At 41.7% G+C, this 18,893-nt stretch overlaps 2 protein-coding genes across 2 annotated transcripts; both read left to right on the top strand.

The window, feature by feature from the left end:
• Positions 1-11,270: 11,270 nt before the first annotated feature.
• On the top strand, positions 11,271-12,588 carry BT62DRAFT_974991 (uncharacterized protein; the record flags this gene model as incomplete). Its single annotated transcript, XM_043189175.1, has 3 exons — positions 11,271-11,366; positions 11,412-11,815; positions 11,844-12,588. The coding sequence occupies exons 1-3, from the start codon at positions 11,283-11,285 to the stop codon at positions 12,586-12,588; spliced, it is 1,233 nt and encodes a 410-aa protein (XP_043034770.1). The 5' UTR covers positions 11,271-11,282.
• A 656-nt stretch (positions 12,589-13,244) lies between these two features.
• Positions 13,245-13,961, top strand: BT62DRAFT_547310 (uncharacterized protein). The gene is made up of 4 exons (XM_043181344.1): positions 13,245-13,332; positions 13,384-13,651; positions 13,710-13,766; positions 13,824-13,961. The coding sequence occupies exons 2-4, from the start codon at positions 13,464-13,466 to the stop codon at positions 13,900-13,902; spliced, it is 324 nt and encodes a 107-aa protein (XP_043034769.1). The 5' UTR covers positions 13,245-13,332; positions 13,384-13,463; the 3' UTR covers positions 13,903-13,961.
• Positions 13,962-18,893: the final 4,932 nt, after the last annotated feature.

Here is an 18,893-nt window from a genome sequence, read left to right as displayed (position 1 = left end):
CATGGCCTAAGGATAAAAATCCTAAGTCAAGGTTTGAACTTAGAAAAGTTCTGCACCACACCTTGAGGAATACTAAGTCCAAGTTGGACTTAGAAACAGTACCTCAACTAGGGCCAATTCTACATGCCACTAAGACAAGTATATTCTAAGACAGCTAGGGGCATAATACCATAGCCAGTTGTGGAGTATTGAGTAAAGACAGCATCATCCAGGAGCAGTAAGAAGAGAGACCCAATGATCTGTGGCTACCACTCTGAGTTTTGACTCAAATGCCTAAGTCTGAATGTCCTAGATATCAGGTGACCTAAGGGACTTAGAATTGAGAGGAATAGAGTGGATAGAACCAGTTGACCAGGCCTGATCGGGCCTGATCGATCAAGCTACTAAGAATAACTCAGAGGATTAAAACTCTGAGTAGACAGAAAGGAGTTAGATACCCACAGGCACTGTAGGCTTAAAATAAAGCTGTGCAGTGACCAGGTGGGTCGGAGCAAGCCTAAGGGAGTCTAGGAGCACCACCATTCTGGAATAATGGCATGATTTTGCTTTAAACAGGAGAAATACTATTTTTAATGCTTTATTTATAGATTCTGTACCTGTTGTTGATGTATAAAAGAAGAGAATAGGGGAAAATAGGAAGCAAGCAACCCACCCCCACATTCAGGCCTTCTAGCCCACTGTAGCTAGTCCCTGGGACAATGGATTTTGAGTTCTGCTTCTACTTAGTGATTTATTTAAGTTGCTTTGTCACTTAGAGAAGATTGGATTAGAATAATAACTGTATTTTTGGTTTTGGATTAATTTGGGTTTCAAAAATATAAGGGTTTCAGTATCAGAATACAAGTTCTCCAGTTTTGAGGACTGCTAGCCAGCCAAGAGTGCAGCTAGTCAAGCCTAAGTGCATAATAGACTTAGTATTTGGGTTTTGGAGTTTATTGGGTTTTGAAATATTCTAAGTTGATTTGGAGCGTAATTTGGCATTGATTCTAAGTCCTAATTATACTTAAACATTGCTATAAACTACTCTCACAAGTATTGCATCTTTGAAAGCAAGATAGAATTGAATAACTGTCTTTATTGACTGTTTCTTTGGTTTTACTTAAGACTGCAAGAGTGCTTCTATCATACTTGAAACAACTGACCTCAACTGTATTTGGTGATTGTGTATTAAGTAGTTAGGTGTTGGTGTTTGAGAGTTCATTCCTCATTCATCTCTCTTAGTCACTTAGCTGTTACCAAGCACATCAGTGGTCTTCTGTCACTGGATATACTTCTTCAGTCCTCACAGCTCATCTAGCTATTCCAAGGCCTGGCACCTTTCTTCCTCTTTCATCTCTTCAATCATTTTGTCAATCATTTCTTCAGCTCAGATTTGGTGTACTCAATTCTTGAGTACAGCCTTTGCTTCTTCTTCTGTCTTTGCATTCTTGATTGCTTGCCAAGTCTATTCAGTATCAAATAGCTTCAGCCAGCCAGTGAGGGTCACTCCTCCTGTTTAACCCAAAGGCAATTGAGTCTGAGGTTTTGGTGATTCTTTAGGTGGTCTCATAGTAGTCATAGTATGGGGTATATTTGAATGTGCATAAATAGGAGCAACTACAGGGAGTACATAAGTCTGTCCAGTAGCTATATGAGACACACTGTGAAGTCCATTAGCTGACTGAGTGGAATTGCTCACTCATTAGCTCTATCTTTTACCTTCTCAATCTTTATGTCCTTTCCATTATCTTCTAATCCATCTGCCTCCTTTTTCAGCTCAGTTATCTGTGCTCATATGTCTTCTCAAGTGCATTTCTTCTTTAGGCAGTTCTGTGATAAGTGTCCTTTCTCTCCACAGTTAAAACACTTCCCCTCTTTCTTTATCTGATCAGTGTCTATGAGCTTCTCCTGCCCTATATAGATAGTTCCCATCTCTATCTTCTGCATGGTATATGAGGTGGTGGTGCTGGATTTAGTGGGAGTAGGTGATTTGTTAGGCTTCCTCAGGTGATTGGGCTTATAGTTGTTCTGCTGGTAGACATTAGTTGCCTTCTGCCATTGTCACTCCTTGTTCATAATGGTGACCTGTTTCTTCCAGTCTTCATACCCTTTATGGATATTGATACCAATGTCTGAGATGATCTTCATATAGAAGTCTGCTACTCTAAGCTTCAACATCTCAACCATTCATCTGTCATCATCATTGTCCTCAAGAAGCCCAGCCAGTTTGACAAGCCACTTTAGTTCATCAAAGTATTTGTTCACCATCTTATCACCCATTTGGTGTTCCTTCATCTTATTTTTGTGGATCTCCTGAATGGTGAGGTCAATGAATTTGTCTCAAACCACCTGTTTGAAGGTCAACCAAGATGGCAGTCAGTGATGCCCCTGGTCATAGAATAGAAGTCAGCAGACTGCAAGATCCACCAGATCTTTGCCTTGTCTTCAAAGTAGAAGGTGGTGAATGCAACTCAATATAATCTGCTATTAAATAGGCAGAGTATACTTCAAAATATTGCTTGCAGTCAGTAAGAAATCAGCCAATATCATTGGATGCTTCTTTGAAAGGGCATGATTTTCATACAAGGTTAGGCTTGTACTGGATGAGAGCAGAGTCAGCAGCTAGCAGCTCTATTGGATTCAGATCTTATTTGAATGGTGGGTGTCTCCATTCAGTGAGGGGTCTGGAGAAAGAGTATATTGAGTGGTCATCAGTGACTGGGCTTCTGGTAGCTCCAGCTGTTTTCTTTCTGGTTATTCATCCATTGATGATAGTGAAGCCTAGTTTGATAGCTTCAGGATCATCTCCTTTTGCTTGCCCACTTGTGTCAGCTTCCCTTGAGTCTCCAGGGGTATCAGGCTAGAATCAGATCCTTGATCAGATGATGCTGCTGACAGATCATGTGCATGAATGTAGTATACATGATTCAAATAGAGTGTGCTATATACACAGCTCATTAAAAGAGTATGAAAGAAGAGATCAGCATTGGTCAGATGTCAAACTTTGACTGATATAGTGGCAACTCAGCCATCAGGTCTTCTAGATGGGTTTTATTATATAAATAAATAGCCTGCTCTATAGCATAGTACTGTAAAATGTCAATGTATTCCTGGTCATCTGTAGCTAGATACCTCTTTCTCAGAGGGGTGATCCTCCATCCAACATTCCAGAGAATTTCTGCTAGTTATTCTTTATACAATTGGTTAAATTCTTTAATCTTTTTCTGATGGATAGTCTTCTCTAGCCACTCATTGTCTATGACCTCCTTCACCCTTTTGGGATAGGTGACAGGCTGGTCATAGATTGATAGTGGATCTGATCACACTATTGCTGGAGAGTCATCTTTGATTACTAAATCCAGGCTCAAAGATGCTGAGGACTTGACTGGGTCTGGGTCTAGGAGTAGAAACATTTCAATGTTGAGGAAGTTGAGAGTCAGTTGTTTCTCCACTTAAACTGCTTTCTTCTTGACTCTCCTTCAGTTCCTGTCAATACTGGCAGAACTGCTGATTGAAATCATTGTCAAGGAATAGTTCAGCAACTGAGTCTCAAAAGAATCATTAGAGAGTGGCATCACTGACTGAGGCTGAAGTAAGATGCTAGATCTCATAAGTGGAGAGAGGGGTGTCAAGAGTTTGAGAAAGGAGAATGTTGATAAGGCTTGCATAGAGGTTGGTTCAAGGCCAACTGGGTTCTTGGAATAGTGAGGAGTTCTCTTCACTGGTAAGTCCATGTCTCTATGACTAGGAGACAATATCCTACTCTGTTTAGATGAGTTCCCAGTTCTGATATTCATCTTTGGCAGCATGCCACTCCTGAGAATCTTCACTGGTATGGTCATGGGCATCTGCTGGAATTTGGTTTTCATCATAATTATAAGTTGGGAGTGGGTAGTCAGCAGCCTCTGGATATTCTTGGAGAAGTCTATCCAGAGTTCCTGGGTAATGCTCCTCCAATGTTTCTCAATCTGTTCAGCTGTGCTCAGTTGAGCTGTTACTGGCTGTCAGAGGAAGGGGGACATTCTGCTCTTGCATAGAGAGAGTCATGGGATGAAGTCACCCTGGTGGCATCAAGAGAGTCTCAAGCATAGTTTCCAATTCTATGCTTGAGAGAGGCAGTGAAAGAGTCAGAGGATGGTATTTTATTAAGGAAGTCATTGGGGATGTCCTCATCCTTATGGTCTGAGACTGGAGAGAGGTGCAGCAGAACATGACTGATGTTCAGGTGTCAGGGTCATCTAGAAGGATGCTGATGCTTTTTTTGTTCTTCTAGAAGAGCTCTCTGAGTCAGAACTTTGAGGATGGTTTCTGGTATAATTTCTTCCTCAGACTCATCAGAGACTCAGAGAGCCTCTGGAGAAAGGTCATAGAAGAGGAGGATGAGTGAGACATCTTGTAGGTTTTAGTGGAAGGTTCAGAGGACCTAGTAGTATCTGACTACTCTAGCAGCAATAGACTGGTTTCCTCAACAGAGGATGTTGATGATGAATAGCCCAAGTAAGATGTTGATAATGGCACCCAAGATCTTCAGGAAGTCAGCAGTGATTTCATCTGTTGATGGCATTCAGTTTTCTCTGCACTAGTGTGTATAAAAAAAGAGAAGCTATAAGCTTCAAGCTAATTTTTAGATCCAAAGTGCATGTGACCTAAACACATAGTAAACTGATACTGTATCATCTTTATACAGTCATGTTAGAGTCCACTTAAATATACTATGTAGGCATAATTTTTCAAGGCTGAAAACAGTCCAGCTCAAGAAAAGATGGTGTAGAATAAACTTTACCTCAAAGCTGGGTATCTACAGTGAGAGCTAGGCTACTTATATATGGTTTTGTCTGAGATAAATATAGTGCTACTAATTGTGCATTTCTGTGCTATAGTCCTTTTCATGTCTGGTCATTGGAGGCAATACAATGAGGTATTGTCTATCACAGAGGCATCTGTCATCTGCAGAACAATAGCACTAGTTACCTATTGTGATTGCATAATCATCTCACATCTGTCTATAGACATTTGTGATTAGATAGACACTCTGATAAGATAGAATAAAAGATAAGAAATAAGCAGAAAATTATAACATGAAGAACATTCCTTGCTAGCCCATCTTGGTACTGCAAAGACTTGAGCATATTTATATGACTATGTTTGGTGGAAAACTATGAATACAGATATTTATCAATACTGTGAGAGCTGCCAAATCTGTAAACAAAGCAAACCCTCAAATCAGAAGCCACATAGATTACTGAATCCACTTGATATTCTGTTGTACCCTTGGGAATCAATCAGAATTGATTTCATCAGTCCACTATCTGAATCAAGAAATCAGGATGGTTTTTTCAAGGCTCTGATAGTTGTAGTAGACTTACTGTCAGGCATGATGTATTTAATTCTAAGCTGAACAAATTATTGTGTATCTGAAGTAGCTGAATTAGTGTTTGCAGAGATTTACAAACATTATAGCTTACTAAAGAATATTATATCAGGTCAAGATGTACTATTCACCAGTAATTTTTGGCAGCATCTTCATAAGCTTCTGTATGTGAACTTGAAGATGTCCAGTGCCTATCATCTCCAGTCAGCTGACTCAACAGAATGAGCTAATTGTACAGTTACACAGATGATTCAGAATTGTGTTTTACTTGATCAGAAGAATTGAGTTGCACACCTTTCTGGAATTGAGTATGCCATTAATATAGGTTGCTCAGATAGCACTGGATACTCATCATTTTTCCTGAATATGGAGTGTACCCCAAAATCTATGCCATGGGATTCTCCAACTAACAAGACCTATCTTGGAGTCAAAACTTTTGCCCTACATGTGAAGACAGCAATAATGAATGCTCATGATAGTGTCCTTGCTTTATGTGTGAAACAGATATAAAATGCAAACAAACATCATCATGAGGCACCATTTGCTCAGGATGATCTGATTTATATATTGATTCAAAATATCACCTTACTGAAGGGACTGGCTCAAAAGCTTGGACCAAAGTTTGTAGGACCTTACAAAATTGTGAAGAACCTTGGAAATAATTCATATTAGATAGAATTACCATCCAAATTGAAACAACAGGGACTGAACCCCATCTTTTGTGCATCTTTGCTTCATATTTACATTCCAAATGATGATCATTTGTTCCCTCAGAGACTTTATAGTCAGATTGGTCTCATTGCCAAGACTAATAATGAATGGAAAATAAAGAGAATAATCTCTCACAAAGAAAGAGAATGGGATGCTATCTTTGAGGTTGAATGAGCATCTGGAGATAAGACCTGGATGCTCTATAGCAATGCTTAGAGTTACACAGCTGCACTCCAAGATTATTTAGATATGTTGGGTGTCAAGACTATATTGCAATTACTCATGTCTCAGATAGAGAACACAGATAAGGGCATGAAGATATTCATTGGCTCACTGACCATAGATTTGGTCAGATTGGGACAGTGCAATAAAGATAAGTGGCAGGACTTATCTGAAATTTCATCTTACTTCTCTCCTAAGCACTCTGACACCTCTCATACATGCTTGTCATCTCATTGCAGCCTACACAAGCATGCAATGGCTCTGGAGATCATCATCAACATTAGACCTTATGACTTCAATATCATGAAAGTGAGATCCCAGCAGTTGATGATTGAGAACCTCATGGATAGCAACAAAATTGTCTTAGACCACTCTCAGTTCTTGGGCTGCTGCATACTAGCTGATATAGTGATGAAGAAGAGTGGTGACAAACCCACCAATCAGCCAATGCCTCTCAGCTACAAGTACTTGGTTGAGGCTACTCATCATGAACCATACTTCACTATACAGGAGGGAAATGTTTTTGCCCATATCAATGAGATGACTGGCCATTGGAAGGTGGAAAACAAGATCATCAAGATCAGTGACTTGCTGCCTGTTGCCTCCATGCATAAGGTTGAACTGTTGTCAGCTATATAATGGGCTAAACTGGAGGAGTTGAGAGAATGGGAGCTAATAAAGAGTAGATGGAGGAAAAAACAAGAGACTAAGAGACCAAGTTTCAGAAGAGAAAGATGAACTTGATTTTGATGAAGAAGCTTGACTAGTAAAGAGCTAAGGATATACATGCTATCAATCACTCTTTTCATATTGTTCAAGCCTTGAAGACTAGCTTGTGCTGCCATCCTGGACTATCTCACCAGTCAACTATTGCCACACAACTCTTGTCCATTCCTGTGCCAACTTTAAATACCACATCTACATCCACAACCTCCACTGTGTCTGCCACTAATAAATCCACCTTATCTGCTGCTGCAAAACCTTTCATGTGCCAATCAGTGGCTCCTGCCACTGGCACACTGTCAGCCTCATCATCATCTGGTGGTCTTGCAGGCTTGAAGTTCAAAAAGAAGAATAATAGCTGAGACAAGGATCAGAAGGAGGTTGAGCAGAACATAGATGTTGATGATTCAGAGGAGGACAGCTTGTTGAACTATGGAAATGATACTTTAAGGTGTCAACATGGCTATTATCAGGAGGGACACCTTGATCACAAGGCATTGGAGGGTGGATATAACAGACAGGCCTGTTCTACTTCCTTTTTCATAATATAAACTCAGACTTTATTTGAACTATGCTTATCTATGCACTCCACATCATGCCCAGCTAGGGCTTAGTAAGCTGATGTTAGAGAAGCATAACAAATCCTGACAGGATCACCCTCAGCCATAGAGAAACCTTGTAGGAGCTGCATGACATATAGTATAGGACCAGAGGTATTGTCATGAGAAAATAGGTTGGTTTGAGACAGCCAAGGCTTTTATATACAGTATTTAAGTCAGTAGTATACAGTGATATATTCTAGTCTCCAGCTGAGTTTCATATGTCAATCAAACTCTTTGTCTTTGCGTGTGCTGCCCCTTTCAGGGTTTGCCCTGGCCTTTATGTTCTGTCGACGTCTGCGTCTGCTTCGCTTTATCGTTGTTCTGTGTGTTCTGATCTTTATCGTTTTGTTTTATCTTCCTTTGGTTTTTGGTTCTGGCGTTTTGGTTGCAGTGCGTTTGTGGTTGTTTGATTGTCATCTTGGTTTTAGCTGGAGACTAGAGTATATCACTGTATACTACTGACTTAAATACTGTATATAAAAGCCTTGGCTGTCTCAAACCAACCTATTTTCTCATGACAATACCTCTGGTCCTATACTATATGTCATGCAGCTCCTACAAGGTTTCTCTATGGCTGAGGGTGATCCTGTCAGGATTTGTTATGCTTCTCTAACATCAGCTTACTAAGCCCTAGCTGGGCATGATGTGGAGTGCATAGATAAGCATAGTTCAAATAAAGTCTGGGTTTATGTTATGAAAAATGAAGTAGAATGGGTCCATCCATTACAAGTTCTGACTGGTGGGGCTCTGAAGTATGTCTTGGCACCAGTATCTGGGAGACATCAGATGTTATGCCAGATCCCCATCAAACCAGACAGAACAAGTGGACAAGATGAATCATACACACCTTGAAATCATATCCAGCTACCTCATTCAAAGGTAACCATTATCATATGCAAAAAATTGATCTCTCAAAGTCTAAGTTTATGAGCCATTGGTGGCATTATGACTCCACTGCGTTTAAGTCTCTGATGTGCAGATACAGAAAATTTTCTTCATCAATAGAAGGACTTCTCTACTGCTGTACTGAAACAAATTAGTAGTATGGACTAAAGGCTTTGCTAATAAAAGAATTCCTATATGTAAAACAGGCATGATCCTGTAAGTCAATATTATATGGACATGTAATCTATTGCTGAATGATAGGCTCAGCAGCTGTCCAAGTGGAAATTATTGGCTTTTTTTTGGTTCAACATGGTCTGTGTGGAAATCCATCACTGACTAACAATAGGTATGCTAATTATTTGCTATTGGTGATGAGATCTTATGAAAGAAAAAGTGCATAAAGAGAACTGCATTGTTTGGGTATTTGGGCAAGGATCTCCAATGGCAACTATCAGAAGTGATGTTCTTCAGATAGTTTTTGTGTGCACAGTTGAAAGACCAGGACTGTGGGTGATAGATGTCACTTTCAGGACAGAAACCCTGCTTACCTATCAATCTTTGATGGTGGGACATTTTGTAGGGCCTGTAAGTACTCTATGCTGTGCTGATGTTTTTCAGGTAATCAACACTTATTAGATGCCTTTTACTGTGAGATTGAATGGACAATGAGATGTGGGCCAGCTAACCATAAAATGTTAGCAGAGGAGTCCAAATTCTATATCATGACTGGCAATGGATCCTTTGCTTTTGGAGAACTATGACCTCTCAATAAAAGGCAATCCATCTTGACACAGGAGTGAGAAGAAGGTCAGTTTGTTGGAGTGATACAGGCAATAGATGGGAATACCACACTTGTGAGCATCAAGGATGAGTGAGAGCATATGCATGTGACTCATTGAAGCTCATCCTTCATCCATCATGGCATTAGGAAATGACACATCCTTGAATGCCATACCTCCACTCATATGAGGGCCTCCTTGTGATGTGCTTGGGTTTGTCTATCTTCTTGCTCACTTGGAGCAGAGGAGGAAATTCCAGCTATCAGCAGGTACTCTTTATGTGCAAAGGTATTATTCTATGTTTATAGAGTATGCTGGACTACAAGTGTAATGATTTGAATTTTGAAAAACTATATGAATATGATTGTCATCAATGTGGATCCTACAACTTGTATACATGCACCAGGGACAGTACTATGAGTCAGAGGATGGAGAGCAATTTAGTCTTCTTAGTTGAAAGTTTATTGCAGATGCTCATTAAAAAAAAATACATAGTCACAGGCAGCTTGACTTTCATTCAATGTGGGAAGCTTCATGATATAACCATGTCAAAGAATCAGGAGAAGAGCTTTACCCATGCATGTGTCTCTCCCATCTGCTGTATTCAAGTGCCTGCCAGAGTTTATTTATTTCTTACTACTGAACTATATCACTAGGTCCAAGAGAGAGAATCAGGGATAGCTGGGGATAGTCATGGTTGTCACTATGGACAAGCAGATATCTATGGCAATGTAACATATGATCTCAGAGGAACCAGACCATGCCAATGCTTCCACTACCAGGGTTCTTCAAGTTCAGGTCTCTTGCCAGAAGATGTCTTCTTCTTATAGTGCTCCATCCCAACCTTGCAACAATGATGGCTATGATTCATGATCATCTTTATCCTTTTCCTGCCCACAGGTTTTGCTAAGTGGCCACAACAACTACAGGTATTAAACCTCAACAGTGAGACCTTTCTTTCTCCCTGTGTAGATCCCTTATATCTATCTGCTCTTGCCTCATTCTAGATGAACACCTTCAAAGTGCATCAACCTTCCTCTACTATGTGGTTCTGGAAAGAATTGTGTCAATTGTAGACTTTGCTTTTTTCTGCTGGTTCATATTCAACCAAGTGAAAGAATGGAAGAAGCAAGTTGAGAGATGTTTTTCATACTGTGTTTTTGATGGCAATTCATGCCAGCTTGCTCCACATCTGAAAGGTTAGCAGATGTCAGTTTCAGATGCAGGACAAATAAAATGGGGCAACTTCCTGAGTGCAGCAGAATGTCATTCAAATTAATGCTGGATATTTAATGTAAAATAAAGCATCCAGGGGGGCAGGGGTGAGAGGGTCACACTCAAATGGTTGGCATAGTGGTTCAGTTCACCACAGATATTGATCAAGGAAATTCTAGTCTCCTCTTTTGCTTTAGGGCCCTGGAGAGATAGTTTGATGTGAGGATGGCCACAGTAATTTCCAGTGCACATTCATTCACTTTTCTCTTGAGCAAAAGTCAAAAAAAAAGAAAACATGAGAAGGCTGTGAATCCATCACTCTAGAAGAAGACAGCGAGTCCTCATTATAATGGCAGATTGGTAGTGTAGTGCACATCTTCAGATAGGAGAGCCATTAATCTTGAATGTTAATCACACAAGAGGGCTGCCTGGTTGGAATAAGAGAAAAGGATAACTTCTAGTGTCACATCAATTTGGGGTTCAATTCCCTATCCAGGATGTGATGTAACATCGGTCTTGGTCAGCTGGTTTTGCATGGCAGGCAGTTGAAAATTCAAGCTCGGCCCTGTGCTCTTCAGTCATGTAATTAAAGGAAGAGTGAAATGTTCATTATTCCAAGATGTAGCTTATTCTCTTAGGCTATTAGTGGGAATGTTTTGATCATTGATATGTATGAATGCAACTTTGGGATATAAGTTACAAAGACTTCATCAGCATCTTCTTCAGGCAGTCTCATGGACAATTTGCAATAAACGCTGCTTAGTCACCGGAAACATCGGCCCGCAGCCTTTGGACATGAACTTTACTCTGCTCGCCGACGACGTCTTGATCTACACCATCGCGTATCTCTCCGTCCCCGATATTCTTCTCCTTCGCCAGGTGAGGCTCTCTTCGCTCTTATTTCCTGTAATGCTGAATTCTCAGACATGTAAACTGTTCAATGCACTGACAAGGCTGCCAATCGTATGGACCAACGCTCACAAGCTCGACATTCTGTCCAATGACTATCCTTTCCCACTCGATGACAGCGATCTTGAACAGCGCACGCGGCATGCATACCGACTCGCATCACGATGGCTCGCAGACTCTGCTCTATCACCCAAAAGCGAGACGACATTCACTGGATCGCCCGTATCAGAGATCAAATTCGTCTCGGGGCGCCAGCATAAGTGGCTTCTGACGGTTTCGAAAGTGATATGGTCTGTTCTGATGGTCTGGGATATCGCGCGGGGGCAAAAGTGCTCGGAATGGTCGCCAAAAGGCGCGATATTCACTGGAGTGAGCCTGAACGATGATGCAGAGTCTGAAGCCAGTTTGGCAGTGTCATTGTGAGTGCCCATCGCTTTGCTAAACGAGTGCTTATGTCTACAGATCGCAGAAAATCATTCTTCTGCGGTTGGACGACGCTGGAACGCTACACGAAATCGGCTCCATCGACATTGACCTCCGGCCCGTCAACCTCACGGGGGATGTGTTAGCCCTTACAGACGACACCTCCGTCACGCTCATCCACAATTGGAAGACGGGCGAGCAAACATACCTTGACACGCCACCTGACCACTGCATCCAAATCGTGCTCACCCCGCCCACTGTCCTCGTAGTGCGCGCCCGATCCATCGCTCTCTACGCCCTCCCATCTTCGACGCCTCTCTCCACACACTCCTTTGGCTGGGTCGACGGCGCCAGCGCGACCACCACCTCCATTCTTATCCGCTCAGAGAACGATAACCCCTGGGCCTCAGAGCTCAATTCCCTCCAGCTCTACGCCCTCTCCTCCTTTCCACCGACGCTCATCAGCAGGATATCCTCCAGACGTGGCGCGCTCCGATGTCCGGATATCATCCTCGGCAAGCGGGGTACCGCAGTTTGGATACGCCCGCATGATCGCGCCTTGGTTTCTCACTGGGAGGAGCAGGAGAACAGTTGCGAGACCCTCATGACTGCCGTCTTCCCCGGATCGCTTAACCACACTGAGAATGTCCGCGTTCGCGACGTCTGCATGAACACCCTGAACAACTGGACAGCATTGGATTATGACGAGGACCTTGGAAGGATCGCGCTTGGATCGGGGTTTGGGAAAATTACGGTTGTTCAATTGTAGCTAAAATATATATATGTCCGTGGGGGTACTATTATGTTTGCTACGAGGGTTCGATTCCCAGCCGAGTGACGTGTGACCAAGATCGTCTTCTTTTTCTACCGTGCCTCTCCATTCACGTCTAGATTAAGAACCATCCTCTTTTCACTTTTCGGTCGTTCATTGTACTCGACTATGCGCATAGAGCCACCAGCCACATCGTCTGCGACATTTATTCCGCTTTTTGATGCGACCGGCCTTTACCTGGGCCGTCATAGATCAACACAGAAATGTTTTACTCCCACCCGAAAATCCCAGTACTTTATACGACGCTTTGGGGACCCTATGTGTTCGTTTGGCAGCAACTATAGTGGAGGAGGTGAAGCTAACTAATAGTTCGCGTCATATGAGAGGGACGAGCAGGAGGGGAGAAAGAAATACAGCTGCTACCCTAAGTTCCTCTTTCTTCACAGAGCTCGGCCATGCTAATCGTCTATGGTCCAAGTGGTAGTGGCGTGATACGAACAGACGTTGCGCTCTACTGTAGTGATGCGAAGATGGATAATCAGAACATAACGCGGTAGAGCTCCGATCGAGGTCTGACTTTACGTGTCCCTCCAAAACAGGACCTCAACATCGACTCTGACCCCAATTTCTGCCTTTCTTGGAATGTACAATCGCGAGCGGCGGGACCGTCGACTTGGAAAATCAACGAAAAAGAATACTATCTCATCTGTGGAGTTTGCAAATGCGTCGAGTACATAAATCGTGAGTCCTCAGGGAAGACTCAAACCAATCGGAGCATAAACAGAATTACAGGACCAAGTCGGACCGTTCGAGTGTTTGTATATAACCACCTGGGGATATCTTTAGGCATCAGTCCTTTGACAGCGCCGCTAATGATGACACACGTTAACCGTCCGATTCGTACCTCGACAACGGCACGACAAACACCTCTGTTGCGACCACAGTTTTGCTACGGTATCTATCATTTTCTCCCTTTCTACGAATCATATCCCGATCGCACTGTGATTAGGGAAATTGATTTTTTTCGTCAAGCCGTTCGAAGGAATGGCTGGGACAGCCAGTAAGCCTCTAAGCGAATTCAGCAATAAATTGGAGGCTTTTTGGAAATCGTGATACAGAGAAACATGTCAAGTCTGCACAGAGGAGCATCTTGAGTATGCTAACTACCTTCACAAGTTCGTAATCTCTCCCTTCACTGAGACTGACCGGCCAAGAAGAGTCATGTATTCCAGTGCTTTCCTATACTGGTACAACAGCCCGCTATATAACTCAGGACCATTGCAGGCAGCGCAAATGATGTTGAGTGTATGACTATTTTCTCCCCGGGTTGGGAGGAAGTCACAAGTAGAAAAAAGGCCCATCTGAAGAGAGAATCTTTACCGGGACTCGAACCCTGGTGGTGAATGATATATCCACGGAGTTATCGTGCTCATATAGGAAGCAGAGCAGGGAAAAAACAGCCATGATAGCAGAAAAATTGTGTCAACGAGTTGAGAGATTCTTCGACGAGGGCTCGAACCAGGTATTCAGAGAAGCGCACTGTTTGCGCCAAGAAGCTATTGTTTGGAACTTTTTCGTACATTGCTGCGAAGATGGATGCATAAATGAGGATGTAGCTGGGAGGAAATATGGGTTTTTTTGGGAATGAAAGCATGGACTGGGGGTACACACACGACTTGACAGCTCAGGGTCTTCCAAAACAAAACTCAACGCCATATCACAATGAAACTTCGATTGGGATTTGAACCCCTGTAATAGGATTACAATATGAAGTACACCATAAAGGGGATACATCTTGAACATGACTGAACAATCATAATCTTCTTGAACCCCGATGGAAGCGCGATCCTCCCGAGCTCCTCATGTGTAGCAAGAGGTATGTTGGAGGCCATAGATCTAGAGCGATGGATCAGGAGCAGAAGACAAGGATGGGCAACATCCACTGTCAAGAGGACTTTGATGCAAGGGTTTGTCAGCATGTCATCTCCTTCATTGAGATAGGCACCACTTGTTGGTCTTCCAGTGGTAGATCATCCTTGAGAACAGATTGTCACTTAGAGCTATCTGGTCTCTGGGCCAGGTTGACTACATGTTGATGGATCAGATACCATGCAATCTTTCATCATTATCCAGATGCAGAAGCCCAATTTTCTGTGACAAAAAAAACATCTGCATCAGTGGACATTCATTGGGGCAACAACCAGTTACTGATGCTGGCCACCCAGTTAAAAGCCTGTAGACACCAGTTGATACTGGCATATATCAGTGGACAGACCAATAGGTATCTGTCATGAGCTGATAATGACCCATTCTATGTTCCAGTCATAGGTGAATTTGAAGATAGTAGGGAGACATCATGACCTAAGGGTATGTATAACACCAACACACAAGATTTTGAATGTGACAGGCTGTAATAAATGAAGGAACCTCCATGTAGATACATATGCCTTTAATTTTGATATAGGACAGTCTTGGTATGTACTGGATGGGGGAGATAGCTGTATATTTGAAAGCAATGATGAAGACTTTGAATCATGGAACTGGGTGGGAGATTTGGATATACAATTTCTTGGCATGTATGGCTTTGTCTTTTCCACTGTATGGCTCTGAGAGAGAAACATTTCTCTGTTGATCTGTCACAGCCAAGATAGGGGCTTGTCACATCAGAAGCATGATAATTGTACTATCAAAAACAGGATAAACATTGCTGACTATCCAGCAGGTGGCTCTTGGCCCATAGTCAAGTACAATGGATATGAAAATTTGAAAAGAACAGTCACACATCACTCAGATGAGAATTGAATATTGAATATTGAACCCTCATAACAGATATAACAGTACCCAAATAGATATATTTCACCTACAATTGAACAATTGTAATCTTCTCAGACTCTGATGCAAGTGCAATCCTTCCAAGGTCCTCATCATAATTCAATGCCATCCAATGGTCAAGAGTATTCTGGCAGACCTTGCAAATATGGACATCCTTCATGTGATTAAGCAGACTGGAAAAGACAGCTGCCATGAGCATCTGGTAACTGTCCTCCAGCCCCTTCCAATTAGAAATAAGGATATGCTCTTGAGGACATACCCAAACTGTGGTTCTCCACTTCCCAAGAATGAGGCCTGCACATTGGAGCATGCCATGTATGAAGAATATACTGCTGATGAGTGTTGGTGGAAAGGAGGAGAGGGTGTAGAGATTGAGGGAATTGAGCTTTGAGATCTGGTTATGGTTCTCAGAGTAGATGTAAATGGAGGTAGTGGTTGCACTGGCACTGTCGACCCAGCCAAAGGAGTATGTGGAGAGAGGAGTGGAAGATGGGGGGGTGTAGAGGGCAACAAATCAGGCTTGTACAATGAGGACAGTCAGCAGAGTTAAGACAATTTGGATGCAGCAGCTGAGTCATCTGTGAAGGTATGTTTGCTTGCTGGTCTTCCAGTTGTGGATGAGCATGACAGAAGTGTCATTGGTTAGTGCTAGGATATCACCAGTGAGGGTGACAAGATGGAGGTTAGTGTTGATGGAGTAGATTTCATGCAATCTTTCATCATCATCCAAGTGAAGGAGTGAAATTCTCTGTGATCTATATAAATCAGTGGTCATTAAGCAGATTAAAAGGTTGCTCACAATAAGATTATGGCAGTGGCTTCAGACTCTAGGTTATTGTTAACCTTCACATCTGTGAATCTAATGTCTTTCTGATGTGGAGACCACTTGGAGCACTTGTGCCCATACACAATGTTTCAGATTGTCAGGACTGATTATATCCATCCAGATGCAGTCAACAACCATCTGTGTCCTTGCTCTGGTATGAATTTGATCAGTGATATAGGTAAGCTCATCAATGTTGTCTCACTTTTGGGTGATAGAAAACAGTCAGCAAGCCACTATGATGTGAGTCAGTGTGCATGTACCATGCACTGTTCAAGATCAATGCCATTGAGTGGAAAATAACAGTCATTGGTCAGAATATCAAGCCTGTGGGCATTGGTCCATATGATTTGTTGTCTTGTCAGTTCATTGAACAGTTTACACATCTGAAAATTCAGCATCCAGGACTTACAGGACAAAGAGAGCCTCACCTGGCAGAGTCATAGAATATCTCAAACAGAGAGAAATGTGATGGTGTAAATCAGCAAATCCTCAGTGAGCTGGATAAAGTTCATGTCCAAGCACTGTGGCAATCTATCTTGTGACCAAGAAGTGTTTATTGGAAATTGTTTCTGGTAACAATATTCTCCATCATGTCATTGCTCTCAGTGGGCCTTGCACTCTGTATATAGGGATGTCCACTGTCCTCATATATAAGGTGGATATGGGTACTGTATGTACAGTACTGTACCATCAAAGCCTTGAGCCTGGCTTTTATGGTATGGATTCAGCCCATATAATCTGTATTATAATATGGCAGCCATTTTTAGCAATAGAAGGTGTTTGAACCCAGAAATTGCCTCTCTGACTCAGCCTCTACTGCACATCATTGCTTCAGTCATGAGTGAGACATGTCAACTCACTGGTGTCATTCTACTCAGTATAATTTCTTCACTATTATCATTATACCTTTTCAGAAATATGTGTGAATCTATGAGTACTGTCTTTCTGAGCCATTTTTCTCATTCTCTTGCAGTAAATGAGCCATTCAAGGTTGGAGCCTCACATTTTTCCAGCACTGATGCAGCCTAAATTTCATATACTTGTCTTGGAGTAATTTTAGTGCCCATGGCTGCAAACACTGAACTAGTTTCTGACTCTATCCTCATTCTTATCCCAGCACTGATTGAGAGTCTGAGACTAGCATATACCATGGCTCTGAAAGATACATTGCCATATTCTCTTTGCTTTAAATGATAAAAGTAAACTTATATGGCATTTTAGAATATTATCAGTTGAGTAGGCTGTCATTAGTACATAACCATGCATTGTGCATGATTTGCAGACTGTATGTCTTTGCACTACTTTTTTTGTTTTGTGTTTTTGGTGGAGGCTGCAATATTTTCCTATCATGCTGCTCACTCTGTTGTCCAGTGAACTATTACCAGAAGTTCTTTGACCTATGGCACAGGCTCATGGATCTCAGACTGTTGCATCCATGTTTGTCACTGGTGTGATGGATCTCTTTGTATAATCATCTGCATTGGTATGTCCACCAATAATTATGATAAATCAATTATTTGTTAACTGTTATTAGTGCTTATTTCACTGTCTAAGTCTGTTCTTGTGTCTGTCACACTGACACATTGATGTTATAGCTGATATCATATTTCAAACCTCTGTTTGGATAAATACTATTGCTTTGTAAGAGATCCTCATATTCCCTCATATCTGCATATTAAAAACAGGTATAATTCATTATGACTTATTTATCCTTCTGGCTAATTCCCATAAACAAGTCTTGAAACCTCCAGAAACCATAAAATCTTGCTGCAAGTGTGGGGTTTCACATTATTGAGGTAGTCTTCATTAGAGCAAACCAGTCATGGAAGAGCTATACATGCAGAGTTATATTTATACCTCAGAATAGTGGACTTGTGTCTACTGTTGGAGATGTGCTATCATCCACAGTTACAGCTGATGTGAAGCTGCCTTCTCTTGTGTATATTCTGGACCAGCCACAAAGCCTGTCCCACTCTGTAAGTTAGTATGTACACCATCACTGATGCTTTGCTGACAACTTATTTTGTTTTTAGTGGTCAAAAGTGCTACAAGCATAAATGATATCTCATCCTACACAATATACAAGCTCTTGACTGCTTTGCTAGTTACATACCCAAGCAATAGTCTCTGCTTTCTGGACATGAGACAATATCTCAGCAGAACACAGTGTCAAGAAAATCACAACTATGGATTGATATAATACTTATTCTTTTGCTTTGTGTTAGACTCAAATGTCATATGAATGCAAACTTGTGATAAGCTGGCATTGTATCATGTTTCTACAATCACACCAGAGTCCACTTCTACTGTCTGACTCAGTGTGAAGATCAAGGCATTGCAAGTTGCTCAAGAGTGAATGGTATAGAATAAACTTTAGCTTGAAGCTGAAACTACTACAGTGAGAGCTATATTACTTATATATACTTTGATCTATGATAAATATAGTCTGTCCTTTTGTGAATGTCTGTAGGTTATAACTAAAGAATGTATCATGGGTGTATGAAACAATGAAATACAAGCATTATTGAGGTGTCTATCATGAGTCACAGTATAATAGTGCAAGCTGTCCAATTCAGGTATAGTTACTGGTTCAACCAGATAGATAGTAAGAAAGCACCCATGATTAGATAGATGCTTGATAAGA

Source organism: Guyanagaster necrorhizus (assembly GCF_019112545.1).
Source record: "Guyanagaster necrorhizus MCA 3950 unplaced genomic scaffold BT62scaffold_40, whole genome shotgun sequence".
Taxonomy (NCBI): domain Eukaryota; kingdom Fungi; phylum Basidiomycota; class Agaricomycetes; order Agaricales; family Physalacriaceae; genus Guyanagaster; species Guyanagaster necrorhizus.
The sequence above is the reverse complement of the archived record's forward strand: the minus strand, read 5'-3'. Positions and strand labels throughout refer to the sequence as shown.